At 55.0% G+C, this 14,460-nt stretch overlaps 1 protein-coding gene and 2 non-coding genes across 3 annotated transcripts; all 3 read left to right on the top strand.

Moving 5' to 3' along the window:
- Positions 1-2,454: 2,454 nt before the first annotated feature.
- Positions 2,455-2,536, top strand: TRNAS-GCU (transfer RNA serine (anticodon GCU)). The gene has a single exon. It is a non-coding gene; the product is annotated as a tRNA-Ser (tRNA).
- Positions 2,537-5,585: 3,049 nt separating this feature from the next.
- On the top strand, positions 5,586-5,657 carry TRNAQ-CUG (transfer RNA glutamine (anticodon CUG)). Its single transcript has one exon. It is a non-coding gene; the product is annotated as a tRNA-Gln (tRNA).
- A 3,709-nt stretch (positions 5,658-9,366) lies between these two features.
- LOC142005153 (C-signal-like) lies at positions 9,367-13,982 on the top strand. Its single transcript, XM_074982842.1, has 6 exons — positions 9,367-9,513; positions 10,359-10,410; positions 11,114-11,300; position 11,342; positions 12,757-12,915; positions 13,863-13,982. Exons 1-6 carry the CDS (start codon positions 9,367-9,369, stop codon positions 13,980-13,982), a joined length of 666 nt encoding a protein of 221 aa, XP_074838943.1.
- The last annotated feature ends 478 nt before the right edge of the window (positions 13,983-14,460 follow it).

The raw sequence follows: 14,460 nt of genomic DNA, 5'->3' as shown, positions 1-14,460 counted from the left end.
CCAGATCCTCACAGCAGCAGCTCCGCTCACCTTCACTCTGGGATGCCAGCAGCTTGAGGATCCAAGCAAGTGGCAGCAGGAGGTTGGAAGCCCAGGGCACAGCACTGAATCCCTGAGGGCATCTGAGTGGGACGCGATCCCTCCATGTAGGGCAGAGGTGGAGGGCAGGGTGGGTTCCAGCGTAACCATTACCCCTACAATGAACATCTGCCCCAACATGTGGCTACCACTGGCCTCTCCCAGCGAGATCGCTAACTGGTCAGAGCCGGAATTCCCCATGTGTGTCTGCACAGCACCAGGGCGGACAGCGACAATCAGGATCCCGTCTCCGCTGTACCCCAAGGCCTGGCACTTGGTGAGCATGTTCAGAGCAGCCTGTGGGCGAGATGCCATGAGCAGAGACAGCAGAGTGTGGGGGAGGGAATGAGCCCTGTAGGAAATGACTTGCCCTTCCGAGGGGAGGGACGGGAAAGGCTGACAAGGAAGTGAGGCGGCATTAATTTTAATTTTGTCTTTCCATGTGCAGAACAAATGTTATGTCCACTGAGACATGTGTGGAGGGGCACCGCCAATAAAAACACATGCTGCCGGCTGTGGGTGCTCTTCTAATCAGCTGGGCAGCATTTGAATTTCTCCTGGATGGCCACTCCAGCACTCAGCTTCTGGGAAGCACTCGTAAGAACAAAACACTCCTGTGGGCTGCACTCTCTCATGCTCTCAATGATGACAGCAACCCACAGAGATGCGAGTATAGCTGCCCTTTGATAAGCCACTGATGCTGAGGCCTCCAGTGAGCTATGACAGGTGAGCACACCTGAGAGCCGTGCTGAGGCTGCTCTCGGTTATGCAGGGTCTGGTTGGTTAGGGAAAAGTGGAAATGTGACATTGATGCTCCTTTTGGTTTTCCCATAAGTTTTCCAGATGCAGTGAGGATCTGGCGCCCCTTCAGTTGAACTGGGGATGGTCTGTAAATGGGGTATGCCCACCCTTAGAAAGGGGTAGAATTAACAGCTCCTCAGTGACCCTTCCCTGAGCTAACACTGGCTCGACTGGCGCTGAGCTGCACCCGGCCCATCACTGCATGGGGATTTCTCTGGCGGGAGACAGGCACAAGAGAAAGTTCCTCACCGGATGGGAACTCTGATCTAAAGCTGTGAGCTTCCACAGCTGTAAGTGGTGTTGTACGCAGGGGAGGGAGAAAATGGCAGTGGGTGAAATAAGACTATCATACTTCCCCTTTATAAAGCTATGGTATCCCCACTTCTTGAGTACTGTGTGCAGATGTGGTCTCCTCACCTCAGAAAAGATATATTGGCATTAGAAAAGGTTCAGAAAAGGGCAACTAAAATGATAAAGGGTTTGGAAGGGGTCCCACATGAGGAGAGGCAACAGAGACTGGGACTTTTCAGTCTAGAAAAGAGGAGAGTGAGGGGCGATATGATAGAGGAAGATGCAATCATGAATGGAGTGGAGAAAGTGGATACAGAAAAGTTATTTACTTGTTCCCATACTAAAAGAAGTAGAGGACACCAAATGAAATTAATGGGTAGCAGGTTCAAAACTAAAAAAAGAAAGTTTTTCTTCACACAGGGCACAGTCAACCTGTGGAACTCCTTTCCAGAGGAGGCTGTGAATGCCAGGACTCGAACAGAGTTTAAAAAAGAGCTCGATAAATATTTGGAGGTTAGGTCCATAGGTGGCTGTTAGCAAGGGGTAAGGGATGGTGCTGAGCCTTTTGTTGAAGGCGGGAGACGGATGGCAGGAGACAAATCGCTTGACCGTTGTCTTCGGTTCACCTCCTCTGGGGCACCCGGCACTGGCTACTGTCAGCAGACAGGATAGTGGGCGAGATGGACCTTTGCTCTGACCCAGTATGGCCGTTCTTATGTTCACCTTATAGACTGGGTAAGGGCAGCTATGTTCTTATGCTATTTCTAAACAGCCTTTATGAGGGCACTGCTGAGCAGGGACCCCAGGGGCTCCAGGGTGGGACAGCCACATGGACATCTGCTTCAGGCCCTGTGGCTGGTGCTGTAGACTGGTCTATTGCTCTCAGTGTCAGAGAGAGGGGAGTGTGACATTCAACCCCACAGGCAAGTGTCTGCCCCTTTCCCAGCTGTGCACAGCCCAGCTCATCCCAGCTGCTGGGAGAGACCAGAGCCCCTGAGCCAGCCTGAGGGACAGGCCCTTCTCTCAGAGGTAGCTGCCCATGTCAGTGGCTGCAGCTGAGCCAGGGCTGCCCCCAACTTTGTCCCCATGTCTGGCTGGGGTGCTGCACCCCGGCTGTATTTGGGGCCCTGCTCACACCAGGAATCCACACTGCAGGGAACAGGAGTGAGAGTAGCACTGCCGGGCCAAATCTGCCCATCCTGTGTCCCTGGCCAACTAGTGAGTTGTAGAAAGGTTCCTGGTAGGGTTGATTTTGGGACTTATGAAAAACATGCAACAGGAGAAGGTGAGGTGGCTGAGTGGTTAAGGCGATGGACTGCTACTCCATTGTGCTCTGCACGCATGGGTTCAAATCCCATCCTCATCACAACTTTCTTTGTTGATTTCCAGCCTTATATTGGGATGCTACTTCCACCACAGCTGAGCCTGCTGCCTCCAAGCACAGGACACCTCTGTGAGGCTGAGCTGAGCTCTGGCTGCCAGAGGTGGGGGTGGGATGATTTCATTTACCCTGAAAGTGCCAAGCCTGACTCCAGTGTCAGCTCCACTCACCTCTGCCCCCTGCAGTGCTGCTGCCTGGAGTTAAGCAGGGCCCCAAACACAGCCAGGGGTGTAGTTCCCTGGCAAGGAGGGGGCAGCCCTGACTCAGCTGAGGTCAGGCACAGGTGCAGCTGCCTCTGAGTGAAGGGCTGGTTCCCCAAGGCTTGATGCAGTGCTCTAGTCTCTCCCAGCTCCTGGGCTGGGCAGTGCACATCTGGGAAAAGAGCAGATATTGCCCAGGGGGAAGGAATGTTTCTCTGCCCCTGACAGCAATAGATCCAGCCACAGGGCCTGGGGCAGGTCTCCATTCAACTGTCTCACCCTGAGCAAGCCCTGAATTCTTCTGTGCTTCTCAGCAGCTGGGGAAAAGCCTCTTTGGGACATACCTCCTGCTCCACAGCTGAAACGAGCACACAGGAGCTGCTGGGTTCAGCTCCCAGGGGTGCCGGGCTGCTACCTTCTGCAGCACCAGGTGTTGGCCCTGACAGGACATGGGACTGGAGGGACCTTTGTTCTAACCCACAATGGATGTTCTGAAGATTCACATGCTGGTGACAGGCCAGTACTCCAGGCCCCCTGGGACACTCCTGTCCTTGTGGGAAAGGAGCAGCTCTGGGCTTTCAGGTCAAACCGCACATGGCGGCTGCCACACTGTGGGGTGGCTCTTGCAGTGCTGCTGAGCCCACCTTTGTGTGCTGTGTCTGAGACTGGAACCCCCAAGCCCCTTTGGGGTAACGATTGCAGCAGGACTGGTCAGTGTCCTGGCTCCAAAGCAGCCAGACCCACTGAAATGCCGGAGAGTCCACGGAAACACTTCCCTGCCCCTGGGCTGTTTTCATGGGCTAAACTCCCTTCCAGCATTGACCTGAGTGAGACGCTGACACGGCTACTTCCCAGCCCCAGCCCAGGGCACTCAGCCACCAGCACATCCAGGTACTGCTCTCAGAGCTGGGGCAGCTGGGGTTGTGTTGTGCTGCAAGGCTGTAAAATGCCAGGGGAGTCACTTACCTTGAGTGCTCCTTCCTGCCCCATCTCCCCCTGCCTACTCCCAGACATCGCTCCCAACCCTTGTTGCTACTCGCGGCAACTGGCCAGAGGGGAACATTTCTCTGAAGCCCCCAGAGCTCATTTTTCTTTTCTTTGCTTTTCCAGTTACCAGTCTGGAAAGAAGTCATGGAGATGCAAAGATTGGCAAGCTCCGTGGTGATTGGTAGGGAATATCTAGCTGAGGGAGGCCACAACAGCCTTGGTTGGGAGTTCACAGAGGCTCTGGCCACACTAGCCTCTTGTTTGAGAGGGGCTGTGGTAATGAGCCACGTCGCCTGATGCTAACGAGGCACTGCCGTGAATGTGCAGCACCTCATTAACATAATGGCAGCCACTCTTGCTTTGAAAGTGCTGCTTTCAGAATACACACTGTGAGTGTAATAGGGGACCCTTCGAAACACTCCCCTGGATTTCAAAAGCCCCTTCTTCCCAAACAGCATCTGGTACAGGTGAAGAAACTTGAACTCAGAACGTTTCTTTGCAATATTTGCCCCAAGCCATTGCACTACTGAAAGACGAGCAGCTCACCGATATGTACACCTCAGAGCTCAGCTCAATCACTGCCAAGGCTGGATCAACAGCTCAGAGACCCTCACCGCTGCATGGCTTTTTTGGGGGTGGCAGCCAAAAAGGAAGAGGAAAGACACTGAGCACCTATGGTTAGACTGCAGGTGTATCTCAAAATAACTGGCGCAATTTGTGCATTGCCAATTGCATGGTTCATCTGGAAATACCTTATTTGAAATGTGGGCCAATTGCAAAGGTTCCATTTGCCCTCTCTGCAGGAGGGGGAGCAGAACCAGAACAGAGCACTGAAATGTCTGTACCTCTGTGTCTCTAAATAGCAGCTGCAGTCTAACCATCCCCAGGAAGCAAGCTGCAGGATCATCAAAAGTGCGAGATAAAGAAGTTACTGCCACTGACTGCACTCAGCAGCATCTGATTGATTGGTGGGTGTCCTTCAGCAGGTTCTTTTTGTAATGATAGATGATGCTCCAAGCAGATGAGAGAGAGGTGCCCCACACATGGTGGAAATCTGTCTTCCTAAGTGGCTGTAGCTCTGTTCGTGGGAGAAGCCAGAGAAGCAGGGGATGAGCTGTAATATGTGCATCGAGAAACAAAGTTTAATCAAACCTCATTTGTAAAACCACTGTGAGCTGGGGAAGGGACAGAAGCTGGGGGAAACTGTGTTTGTCCTGAAGGAGGGTGAAGGTGAATGAATCCAAGGGGCACTCTTTGTGTGGTGGTACAGTTCAGTGGTAGACTGTCTAAATACAGTTTTAGAGATTTTTTGGTCAGATCTAAAGACCTCCCTTTTCCCATCACATTCTGGATTTCTATTCTACGTGTATTTCTCATATGGACATGAACCCTCAACATTTGCTACCGCCAATGCATATAACCCTAGGAAACCCTTCCCTTAGCTGACAAGAGAGAGTGATATGAGCAGAGAGGTGCTCACTGAGAGTCTATAAAATGTATCCCATTCAGCCACATCTATCTGCGCACTTTTAAATGTGTGTGAATTCAGAGCCAGGGTTATTGTACCCTCCCTCACCCAGATATTCCTCGACAATCACCACCAGCCTTTCTTGTCTCTGCTTCTCCCTTACTTCTCTCCAGGCTGGTTACTTGAAAAGAATAATGAACCTGTCTAGTCTCTCTGGGCTTAGCAGAAAGAAGAGCAGGGATTGATGTCTGGGGGAGGACAGCAGCAGAGATGGGGCAGGAAGCAGTGTCCTGAGTGGTGAAACAGCTGGAGGGTGGCAAGCACTGCAAGGTGCCAGCTTAAAAATAGTTACAGGAGGTGAGAGAAAAACCAATGGACAGGTCCTATGGTGTAATGGTTAGCTCTCAGGACTCTGAATCCTGTGATCTGAGTTCAAATCTCAGTGGGTCCTTCTGTGTGTTCACTGTAAGCCTCTTCCCCATCTATAAATCAAGGGGTGAGTCTTTATGCATGTGAGTGAGGATTTCTTCCTCCTGGTTGATGAATGAGGCCCCCTGGTGCTGGGTCTCTTGTTGGGGTGTTTCACTAATATACCTGCAATAAGTTGGGTCTCTGGAACACAGCAGCCCTTTTGGGAATTCAGGAGGACCTGTGGCAGGTGATGCAAATAGATGGATTGTTGTCAAGGCCAGAGAGAGGGGAGTGCCACATTCATTTCCCTGGGGCAAATGTCTGCCCCTTTGCCAGCTCTGCACAGCCCAGCCCAGCAGCTGGGAGAAACCAGAGCCCCTGAGTCAGCCTTGGGGAAAGGACCTTCCCTCCCGGGCAGGTTCCCATGCCCCTGTATGCAGCTGAGTCACAGCTGTCCTTTCCCCTCTGCCTGGCTGAGGCATCACATTCCCCAGGTGTGTTCGGGGCCCTGCTTAGCAGGGGGGAGTGCGGCACTTTTGAACTGACATCAGAGATATGTTGGGCCCTGCCATGGAAAATTAAAGCATCCCCCTCCAGCCTCATGCAGTTACCTTGTGCTTGGAGTCTGCCCAGCAGAGGAGCTGGAAGCCAGCAGGGTCAGGGATGGGGTGTGCACAAAGCAGGAGGCACAGAAGAGACGTCAGTAGGAAAGGAAGCAGAAAGGCCAAACAATAATGGGATTTGAATGCAGTGTGCAGAGTACAACACATTAGCTATCCTTTTCCTTTTTCACTCAGCCACCTCACCTGAGTGGTGCCTGGGCTTTTGAAACATCCCAAGGTGAGCACTGCCAGGAACCTTTCTGCCACTCCCTGGCTGGCTGGGGACACCCGAGGGGCAGGTGTGGCTGTTTAAAGAGGCCCCCTGTGCTATTGTGCATTTCTTTGCTCCTGCCCTGGGCTCACCTTGTCCCACAGACACACACTCAGTGGGCACCTGTGCTGAGCTAATGTCCCTGCAGCTGCCTGGCCTGGGCCTCTGCCTCGGGTGCTGTAGGGCAACCGACAACAGGGAGAGAGAATTGGCCTCATCTGGGCTCTGGCCTGTGCAGCTCCACTGTCCCTCTACAACCATTTACAGTCATATCATTAACACCCCAGAGTCCAATCCTGTCCCTGGGCGCACACACACCACAGGGCAGTGAGTGTGTCGGGGAAGCTGGGCTTGCATTGGCTGCATGCATTGGCCCAGAGCCCCCTAAATCAAGCCATGAGTGAGGCAGGCTAACACCAGCACCACTGCCATGGGTCAGAAGGTGGCCTTGAGAGTGAAGAGACAAGACATTCACAGAGTGACACTTGAGTGGCTGAGTGTTCAGAGCCAGTCCAGCCAACTGAAGGGGGAGGTGTAGGAAGGAGTCCAGGGAGGAGCAGTGAGAGCTGGGAAGGGAAAGCCCAGTTGTGCTGGGTGTCGGGTCCCTCTGGGGCTGGAGCAGAGGGAGGATGGGCCTAGGTTCCCCCAGCTGCCACTGAGGTCATGGTGTGGACCAGGCCTGTGGCAGGGAATGAGAAGACTGCAGGGTCACTGTGGGAGTGACAGAGAATTGAAGGACTTGGTCCCAGGAGGGGGGAAATGCCAAGTTATCCAGACAAGTGCTGAGTCAAAAGCTGGACCTTTGCAGCTTCTGCCAGTGAGAGGTGCTGCCACAGCAAACGGGACAGGTGTCATCACAGCAGGGGCCACATCTTGAGCAATTGAAGGGAAGAAAAACACACACAAGGACACCAGCCCCCACTTGTCCTGACACACTGTCAGAGAAAGGCAGAAGAAGGGCTAGTTTGGGCTTGGGAACCCTGGAGCTTTCTCATCCTGAGCAAGAAGCGCACCCTGAGACCACCCTCAGAAAAGAAGCTCTGGGGGCTCTTCAGGACCACGTTTCAGCAAAGAGCCAGTAGCTGATAAAAACAACAAGAAGTCCTTTGGCGCCTCACAGACGAGCAGCTATTTAGGAGCAGATGCTTCCGTGGGTTTTGTCAGTCCTACTGATAAGTCCTATGTCAAACTTCAGGACTACCACTGTGCAGACGTAACTTTGTGTGCCTGAGCCCCAGCCATGAGGCAGCTGCAGGAACGCTGTCGCCTCTGGAATGAGTTCAGTGGGTCAGAAGAGCTCATTCAGCCCGAGGGGAATTGGCTCAAGTGGTAGAGCGCTTGCTCAGCACGAGAGAGACAGTAGCACTGATGCCCACGTTCTCCAGGGGGAGGTGTGTTTTTATTCCCTCTTCTCCAAGGCAGTGTCAGGCCAGGGGCTAAGTGCTTCTAGTGCCTCCTTCCTCTTCCCACTTGGTAGCCCCCCACCAAAACAAGCCCACGCAGGGCAGAAAGCTGCTGGTCCCAGCCCTCCGAAATACTATTCAAACCCATCAGCGTTTTTAGAGACACGTCACTTCTTAGTTAATATTTGAGAAGGAAAAATATCACGAGCATGGAAATTCTTTCCCAGAACGGCCATTCCCATTGCATGGAGCACCAGTGCTCCACAGAACAGCCTGGGAGTGACTGGCTGAGAATCAGCACACGGGATCATTTCCAGGGCAGAAGGCAATATGCCCCCTCTATGATAGACCCAACCTGGAAAGCAGCGTATGGAAACTGGAAACACAGAAATGATCCAGGCGCACGGACAGGACAGACAGAATGCCTGTCCACACTGGAGCTGGGGTCATGAGCTGGCTGGCTTATGTCGGTGGACAGCAGCAGCCTGGAGCTCTTTGCTGCCTTTTGACTCTGTGCAGACGAGAAAGGACAACTTGTTTCCAGCCACAGTGGAGGGTGGGGAGAAAAGAGGAGCTTTGCAAAGCCATGGGCCAAGTCATCCCTCCCACCCACCCCATATGCTGTGGCTGGAAGCAGCTCCTGTCCCTTTCCTCCCACACACATTACAAAAATTGCTGCTGGGCACAATCTGATGGGAACCCTGACAGAAATCTGGGCTGGGCGTGTGACCCTGCAGGCTGCGTTCTGCTGGAATCCAACTGAACTTGCTCAAACTTGAGGAATTTTACGGGTGTCCCGTATTCAGCAAACGGAAACACGGTCACTCTCGGGAAAGTGCTGCCTTGGATTGTGGAAGAGACTCCTTGACAAGAACCCGACCTTGTCTCTTGCAACAGTGTAAGGTCTTCTCCAGCTCTAGCGGGGCTGGGTACAGGCACCTGACCCATTGTCATTGCCTCTACAAATACACGTCTTCATCCTTAGCCGTGCACAGCCTTGCCCTCCGCTTTGGAGCCAAAATTAACAAGCCACAGAACTCTACTGCAAAATCCTGGCCTCCATCTACATAATCTTACAGTCCTTCACCCAGTCCCACTTTCTCCCTCTTCTGCGTACAGCACCTCTGAGAGCTGTGGAAAGTGGATCATTATTGCAGCGACTCCTCGGTCAGGGCACGGTCACCGCAGCGGTGTTGCCCTTCTGCACAGGAAGGCAGCCAGAACTTGATTGGCCCTGCACCAAAAGATGAGGAAGGAGCAAACCAAACCAAACAGACCAACCCGCTCACCTGAGAGGAGGACTAACAAATATACAAATAAGGTCTGGCTTATTGGAGCACTTTCTGTTTTGTCACCTGATAGCAGCAGAGTTATTTCCCTGGATGTATCATTCCATAACCCCAGCTGTGAGCAGGCAGGGAACTCAGGGCTCTGACTAATGCAGCTCTCACTGAGCAGAGGCAGGGAGGGACCATGGCTGCCTTGAATCTCTGCAGCGTTCTGGTGACCGGGGCCAATCAAGGAATTGGCCTGGAACTCGTCAAGCAGCTTCTGGGGAACTCCAACCCACCGGAGTGGGTCTTTGCCACCTGCCGGGACGCAGCAGGAGAGCGAATGCAGGTGAGAACGGGGCGAGGGAGATTGAGTAAGCAGTAGCTGGAGGGGGAAGCAGAAGCTGCCCAAGGGGCTTCCAGTGTTGCAGCACTTGGGGCTGAGACCCACACACTAGAGCAGGCAATGACTGCAGACCCTGCTCCAGCTCGAAGGTGCACAACTGCACCCCAAACCCTCTACACCTGGCAGCTCAGGTCCCAGAGCAGTGAGGATGTGGCAGCACTGGCTGAGCCTGGGGCAACTACCCAGGGGCTGTGGACCGGCTCGCCCAGCATAGGTGAATAATGACTATAGCACAACTATACCCAGTCCCACCAGCCTCCAGGGAGCCCAATTCATGAGTCTGACACCTCCCTTGTCTGCCACTGCCTCAGGCCCTCTGTCTTCTCAGCTCTGCTCACACACCCAGCCTGGGGAACTGCAGGTTCTGAGTAACTTCTGGGTCATGGCACCAGCTCCTTCCTCAGCTGAGAAAATCCCCAATCACAAGCAGCTCATGAGAGCTTGTGTCACTGTCAACTCCCAGCTGCTGGGATGGGACTTCCCTTACCTCTCCTGGGGGAACTGCCCTCCAACCCCTTCCTCCCACTCCCCATTAGTGATGGGGAAGTGATTTGTGTCCCAGACTCCATCGCCCTGAGTTAGACAATGGAACTGGAAATGCTCAGGGGCAATTAGAAGCCTCCTACTGCTGCAGAACCCAGGGCAGGTTGTTGCACAAGGAGGCTTGGTGGAGAAAAGCAGTTAAGACATTGACTTGGTTCCCAGGATCAGTGGGGATCTGGATTCTGCCCAGCCTGGCCCTGGGCGTGGGCCCAATGTCAATAACCATTTACTTCATTCTTTTTCAGGAATTGCAGAAGCTGGAGGCCAAACATCCGAACCTGGTGATCATTGCGCTGGGTGGGTGCCCGGCCCCAGGCCCAGAGCTGAGGTTCCATCTCCCTGCGGCATGTTCTTCCTGTTCCTATCCCTCTCTGCATCCCCCACCTCCCAGGTTCACCCAATCCCAGTGAGGAGAACAGGACCAGAGTCAGTAATTGCTGAGAGCCCTTTGACACCTTCCACAGCCCCAGAGGAGGCAGGTGTGAGTGGAAATTCTGGCAGGGTTGGTTGGCTCTGGAGAGGCTGGAAAGCCCCAGGACCACCATGTGGCAGGTTGCTCCTGTGAAAATCACATAAGGGCAGCTCTGTCCAGCATTCCCACTTCTGGGATGGAGCCCTGCACGTCCAGCTGGGGACTTGTCTCACCTACAATGCATCACAAGCAATTCTAAATCATCCACTTCCTTTGTCTAGGTGAGATCAACGCCACACGTATGAACTAACCACTAACTCCAGCACATTTCCATTTTCTAGGCTACTCAGATTGTCCAAGGAAATGATCATAATTGTCTCTCTGAACTGGCCTTTCCTCTTGTTGCTCCAGCACAGCTCCTCGTGCCTGGACCCAGCAGCAGTTCCCACCCCCCGACTCCCTTCCCCAACCCCTCTCCCACCTCTGAGCCCAATGGAAGAAGCCCTGTGGCCCAGGGGGCCGTACCCTGGTGGGGGTGACATCGGAGAGGAGGAATCATGCTCTTGACCCCCTGCTCTGTCGCTGTAGATGTCACTGACCCAGCCAGCATCAAGGCGGCAGCAGCCAGAGTTGAGACACACCTGAAAGGCTCGGGGCTGAATCTGCTGATAAACAATGCTGGGATGGCGAAGTTGAGCACACTGGAGTCAGAGACACCAGAGGACATGGCCCTGGTGTACGCGACCAACGTGACGGGGCCGTTGCTGGTGAGCCAGTTAAGGGCCCTGACAGAAAGCACATGGCCAGATGCACCAGGGTTTGACAGCGCTTGGGCAAGGAATCCTCCCTTCCCTGGGACTGGGTCACTGGATCAATGTGGGGCCTTGGCTGGGAGCACAAAGGCTGCAGGTGCATCATGGGACTTGAACCTCTCAGAAATGAAGACTCACCCCCAGATCCCTGCATGGCCCTGGCTCTGCACACCAAAGGCACCGAGTGCTTGTGAGCATCTGTCTAAAGCCCCTGGACCCCCTGGGCAGCTCATGAGGCTCACAAATGGGGGTCTGGGTCCGAGCGCTGGCAGGTGTCTGGGTGAAGGAGGGGCCACTGGTGCCTGCTGCACCCCATGCCCTGCCCCCACTCAGCCTCTTCCCCTGATGCCCCACCCACACTGCACCCACACTCAGCCCCACCCCCACTTCATCCCCAGCCTGAGGGAATTTTTGAGTCACTCGCACCAGGAACTGGCACTAACTCGACAGCCCAGAAAATGAGCTTCCCCGTGTGTTCACTGCAAACCCATCTCAGTGCTGGGTGCTCAGCAGAGTGATGGCCCCCGGCTGGGCTCACCTCGGCTGCCTTGCGAGCAGCAGGCCTGCTGACCCTGCGTGTGGGGGAGCACAAGGGGCTGGGGGGGGGCAGGAAAGGCCCGGCGGGCTCCACGCTGGGTGGGTCTGTCGCTGGCCTGTGTGTGGAGACCGAGTCTGGCACAGGCCGGGGAGTCAGGGCTTGTGTGGCCAGAGGCCGGGGGGTTCAGGCACCTGCTCCGGAGCCGGCACAGACCAGTTAGCTTCACGCCAAGGGCAGCTGGTGGGGAGATGCCTCAGAGCAGGGGAAAGAGATTCTTCCAACCCCGGCAGGGCTGTGGGGAGGCTCCGTGCCCTCCCTGGTCCTCATCCTTCCACTCTTCTCCCCACACACCCTGGCTCCAGGCCAAGCCACAAGCTGTAGCCTGGCTGGGCAACTCAAACCATTGACCTGCCCAGGGTAGGCACATGGGGGAGCAACATCCAGCCTGAGTCCCTGATCCCGGGGCCTCCTGCCCAGGATATAAGGGGGGTTCCCACAGGTGTCCACATGACTCTTCCCCTGCCCTGGCTCTGGCTTGCAGCCTGGCCCAGCAAAGACTCACAGCTGAGGAGCTGCAGTTGGGCCATACTCAGAGCCATGAGGGCAGCTGTGGGGAGCCGCAGACCCCCCCATCTATCTGCCCTGGATGAGGACTCCGAAGGCGGGCACATGAGTTGGGTCATTCTGGGCTCCTACCTGGGCACGAGCAGGGTCCACAGCTCCCCACACCTGCCTGTGTGGGGCTCCTACTTCTGGCCTGGCCAGGGGCTGGGTTTCAGGGGGAAGAGCAGAGACCCACCGCATTCTGGTGGCCTGTCTCACGAGCACGAGGCTGGTTCCTTTTCTGACCTCACGGCTGCTCTGCTCTCCCCACTGCCCAGGCCTTCCTGCCCTTGCTGAAGCAGGCTGCCCAGGGAAGCCCCCAGACAGGGCTGAGCTGCAGCAAGGCGGCCATCGTCAACATGTCCAGCGAGGCTGGCTCCATCCGGAATCTCTACCTCTGGCATCTGGGAAAAGTCATCTCCTATCACTGCAGCAAGGTACAGGGCACACCCAGCAGGGCCGGACTGCTGCCTGGGTCTGCTACTTGCACAAACCCCTGTCAGTCGGTGTCTTCCCCTTGTTCCCCATCCTACTGCCACCACTCCAGCCTCCAGCGCTGTGCTGGGCAGGGCCGGCAGATTTTTGTCTGCCTGCAATTCACTTGGGCTTCAGATCAGAGTTCCCATCCGGTGAGGAACTTTCTGTTGTGCCTGTATCCCGCTGGAGAAATCCTCACACTCTGAGGGGCCAGGGCAGCTCAGTCCCAGTCCAGCCAGTCTCAGCTCAGGGAAGGTCACTGCGGAGCTATGAATTCTATCCCCCCTGGGGTGGACATACCCCATTTTGAGACCATCCCCAGTTCAACTCAAGGGGGTCAGATCCTTGCTGTGTCTGGCTCAAATGTCGGGTACCCCAAAGGAGCATCGATGTCACATTTCCACTTTCCTCTAACTGCCCAGATCCTGCATAACAGAGAGCAGCCTCAGCACGGCTCTCATGTGTGCTCACCTGTCACGGCTCACTGCAGGCCTGTCAGCATCAGCGGCTCATCAGAGTGCAGCCACACCTGCATCTCGGTGGCTTGCTGTCCTCATTGAGCCCATCAGAGACTGCAGCTCCCACGAGTGTTTTCTTCTCACTAGTGTTTCCGACAGGCTGAGTACTTGGGCAGCCATCCTGGAAAAACTCACATGCCACCCAGGTGATCAGCAGAGCGCGCACAGCCGGCAGCGTGTGTTTTCATTGGTGGGTGCCATCCACACATGCTTCAGTGCACATAAAGTTTATTCTGCACATAGAAGGACAAAAACAAAAGGAGCTCTGCTCTCACCCCTTTGTCTCTCTGTCTCTCCCATCCCTCCCTTCGGGAGGGTGGGTCGTTTCCTACAAGGCTCATTCCCTCCCACACACTCTGCTGTCTCTGCTCATGGTGTCTCACCTGCAGGCTGCTCTGAACATGCTCACCAAGTGCCAGGCCTTGGGGTATGGTGGAGACGGGATCCTGAGTGTCGCTGTCCATCCTGGCTGGGTGCAGACAGACATGGGGAGTTCTGACTCCATCTAGGTAGGTGCCTCGCTCGGAGAGGACAGTGATTGCCAAGTGTTAGGAGCAGATGTTTATTGTAGGGGTAATGGCTGTGCTGGAACCCGTCCTGCCCTCCGCCTCTGCCCTGCGTAGAGGGATCGTGTCCCACTCAGAGGCCCTCAGGGATTCCATGCTGTGCTCTGGGCTTCCAACCTCCTGCTGCCGCTTGCTTGGTTCCTCAAGCTGCTGGCATCCCCGAGTGAAGGTGAGCAGAGCTGCTGCTGCTGCTGCTGTGGGGTTTTTATGGGCACCAGCTCACAGGTACTTGCATGCAGTCATGTCTGTGCTCTCCACCCAGTATCTTCATGTACCCCCAAAGCCCAAATCCCATCCTGGACTCTGGACAACTTCAACTTACCACTCTCTAGCCAAGAGCTGAAACCCACTCCAGCTCCCCAGCCCAGATCCTGGACCCCCATCCTCACACCCACCCCACAGTCCTGAGCACCTTCCACAT

Source organism: Carettochelys insculpta, chromosome 33, assembly GCF_033958435.1.
Source record: "Carettochelys insculpta isolate YL-2023 chromosome 33, ASM3395843v1, whole genome shotgun sequence".
NCBI lineage: Eukaryota > Metazoa > Chordata > Testudines > Carettochelyidae > Carettochelys > Carettochelys insculpta.
Note: the sequence above shows the minus strand (reverse complement) of the source record. Positions and strands in the feature narration are given on the sequence as shown.

Excerpts from the sequence above, each read along its gene's own strand:
- LOC142005153 (XM_074982842.1), top strand. The coding sequence starts at position 9,367 with ATGGCTGCCTTGAATCTCTGCAGCGTTCTGGTGACCGGGGCCAATCAA. Across the intron at positions 9,514-10,358 it reads CAGCAGGAGAGCGAATGCAG|GAATTGCAGAAGCTGGAGGC; the intron begins GTGAGAACGGGG and ends ATTCTTTTTCAG. Across the intron at positions 10,411-11,113 it reads CCTGGTGATCATTGCGCTGG|ATGTCACTGACCCAGCCAGC; the intron begins GTGGGTGCCCGG and ends CTGTCGCTGTAG.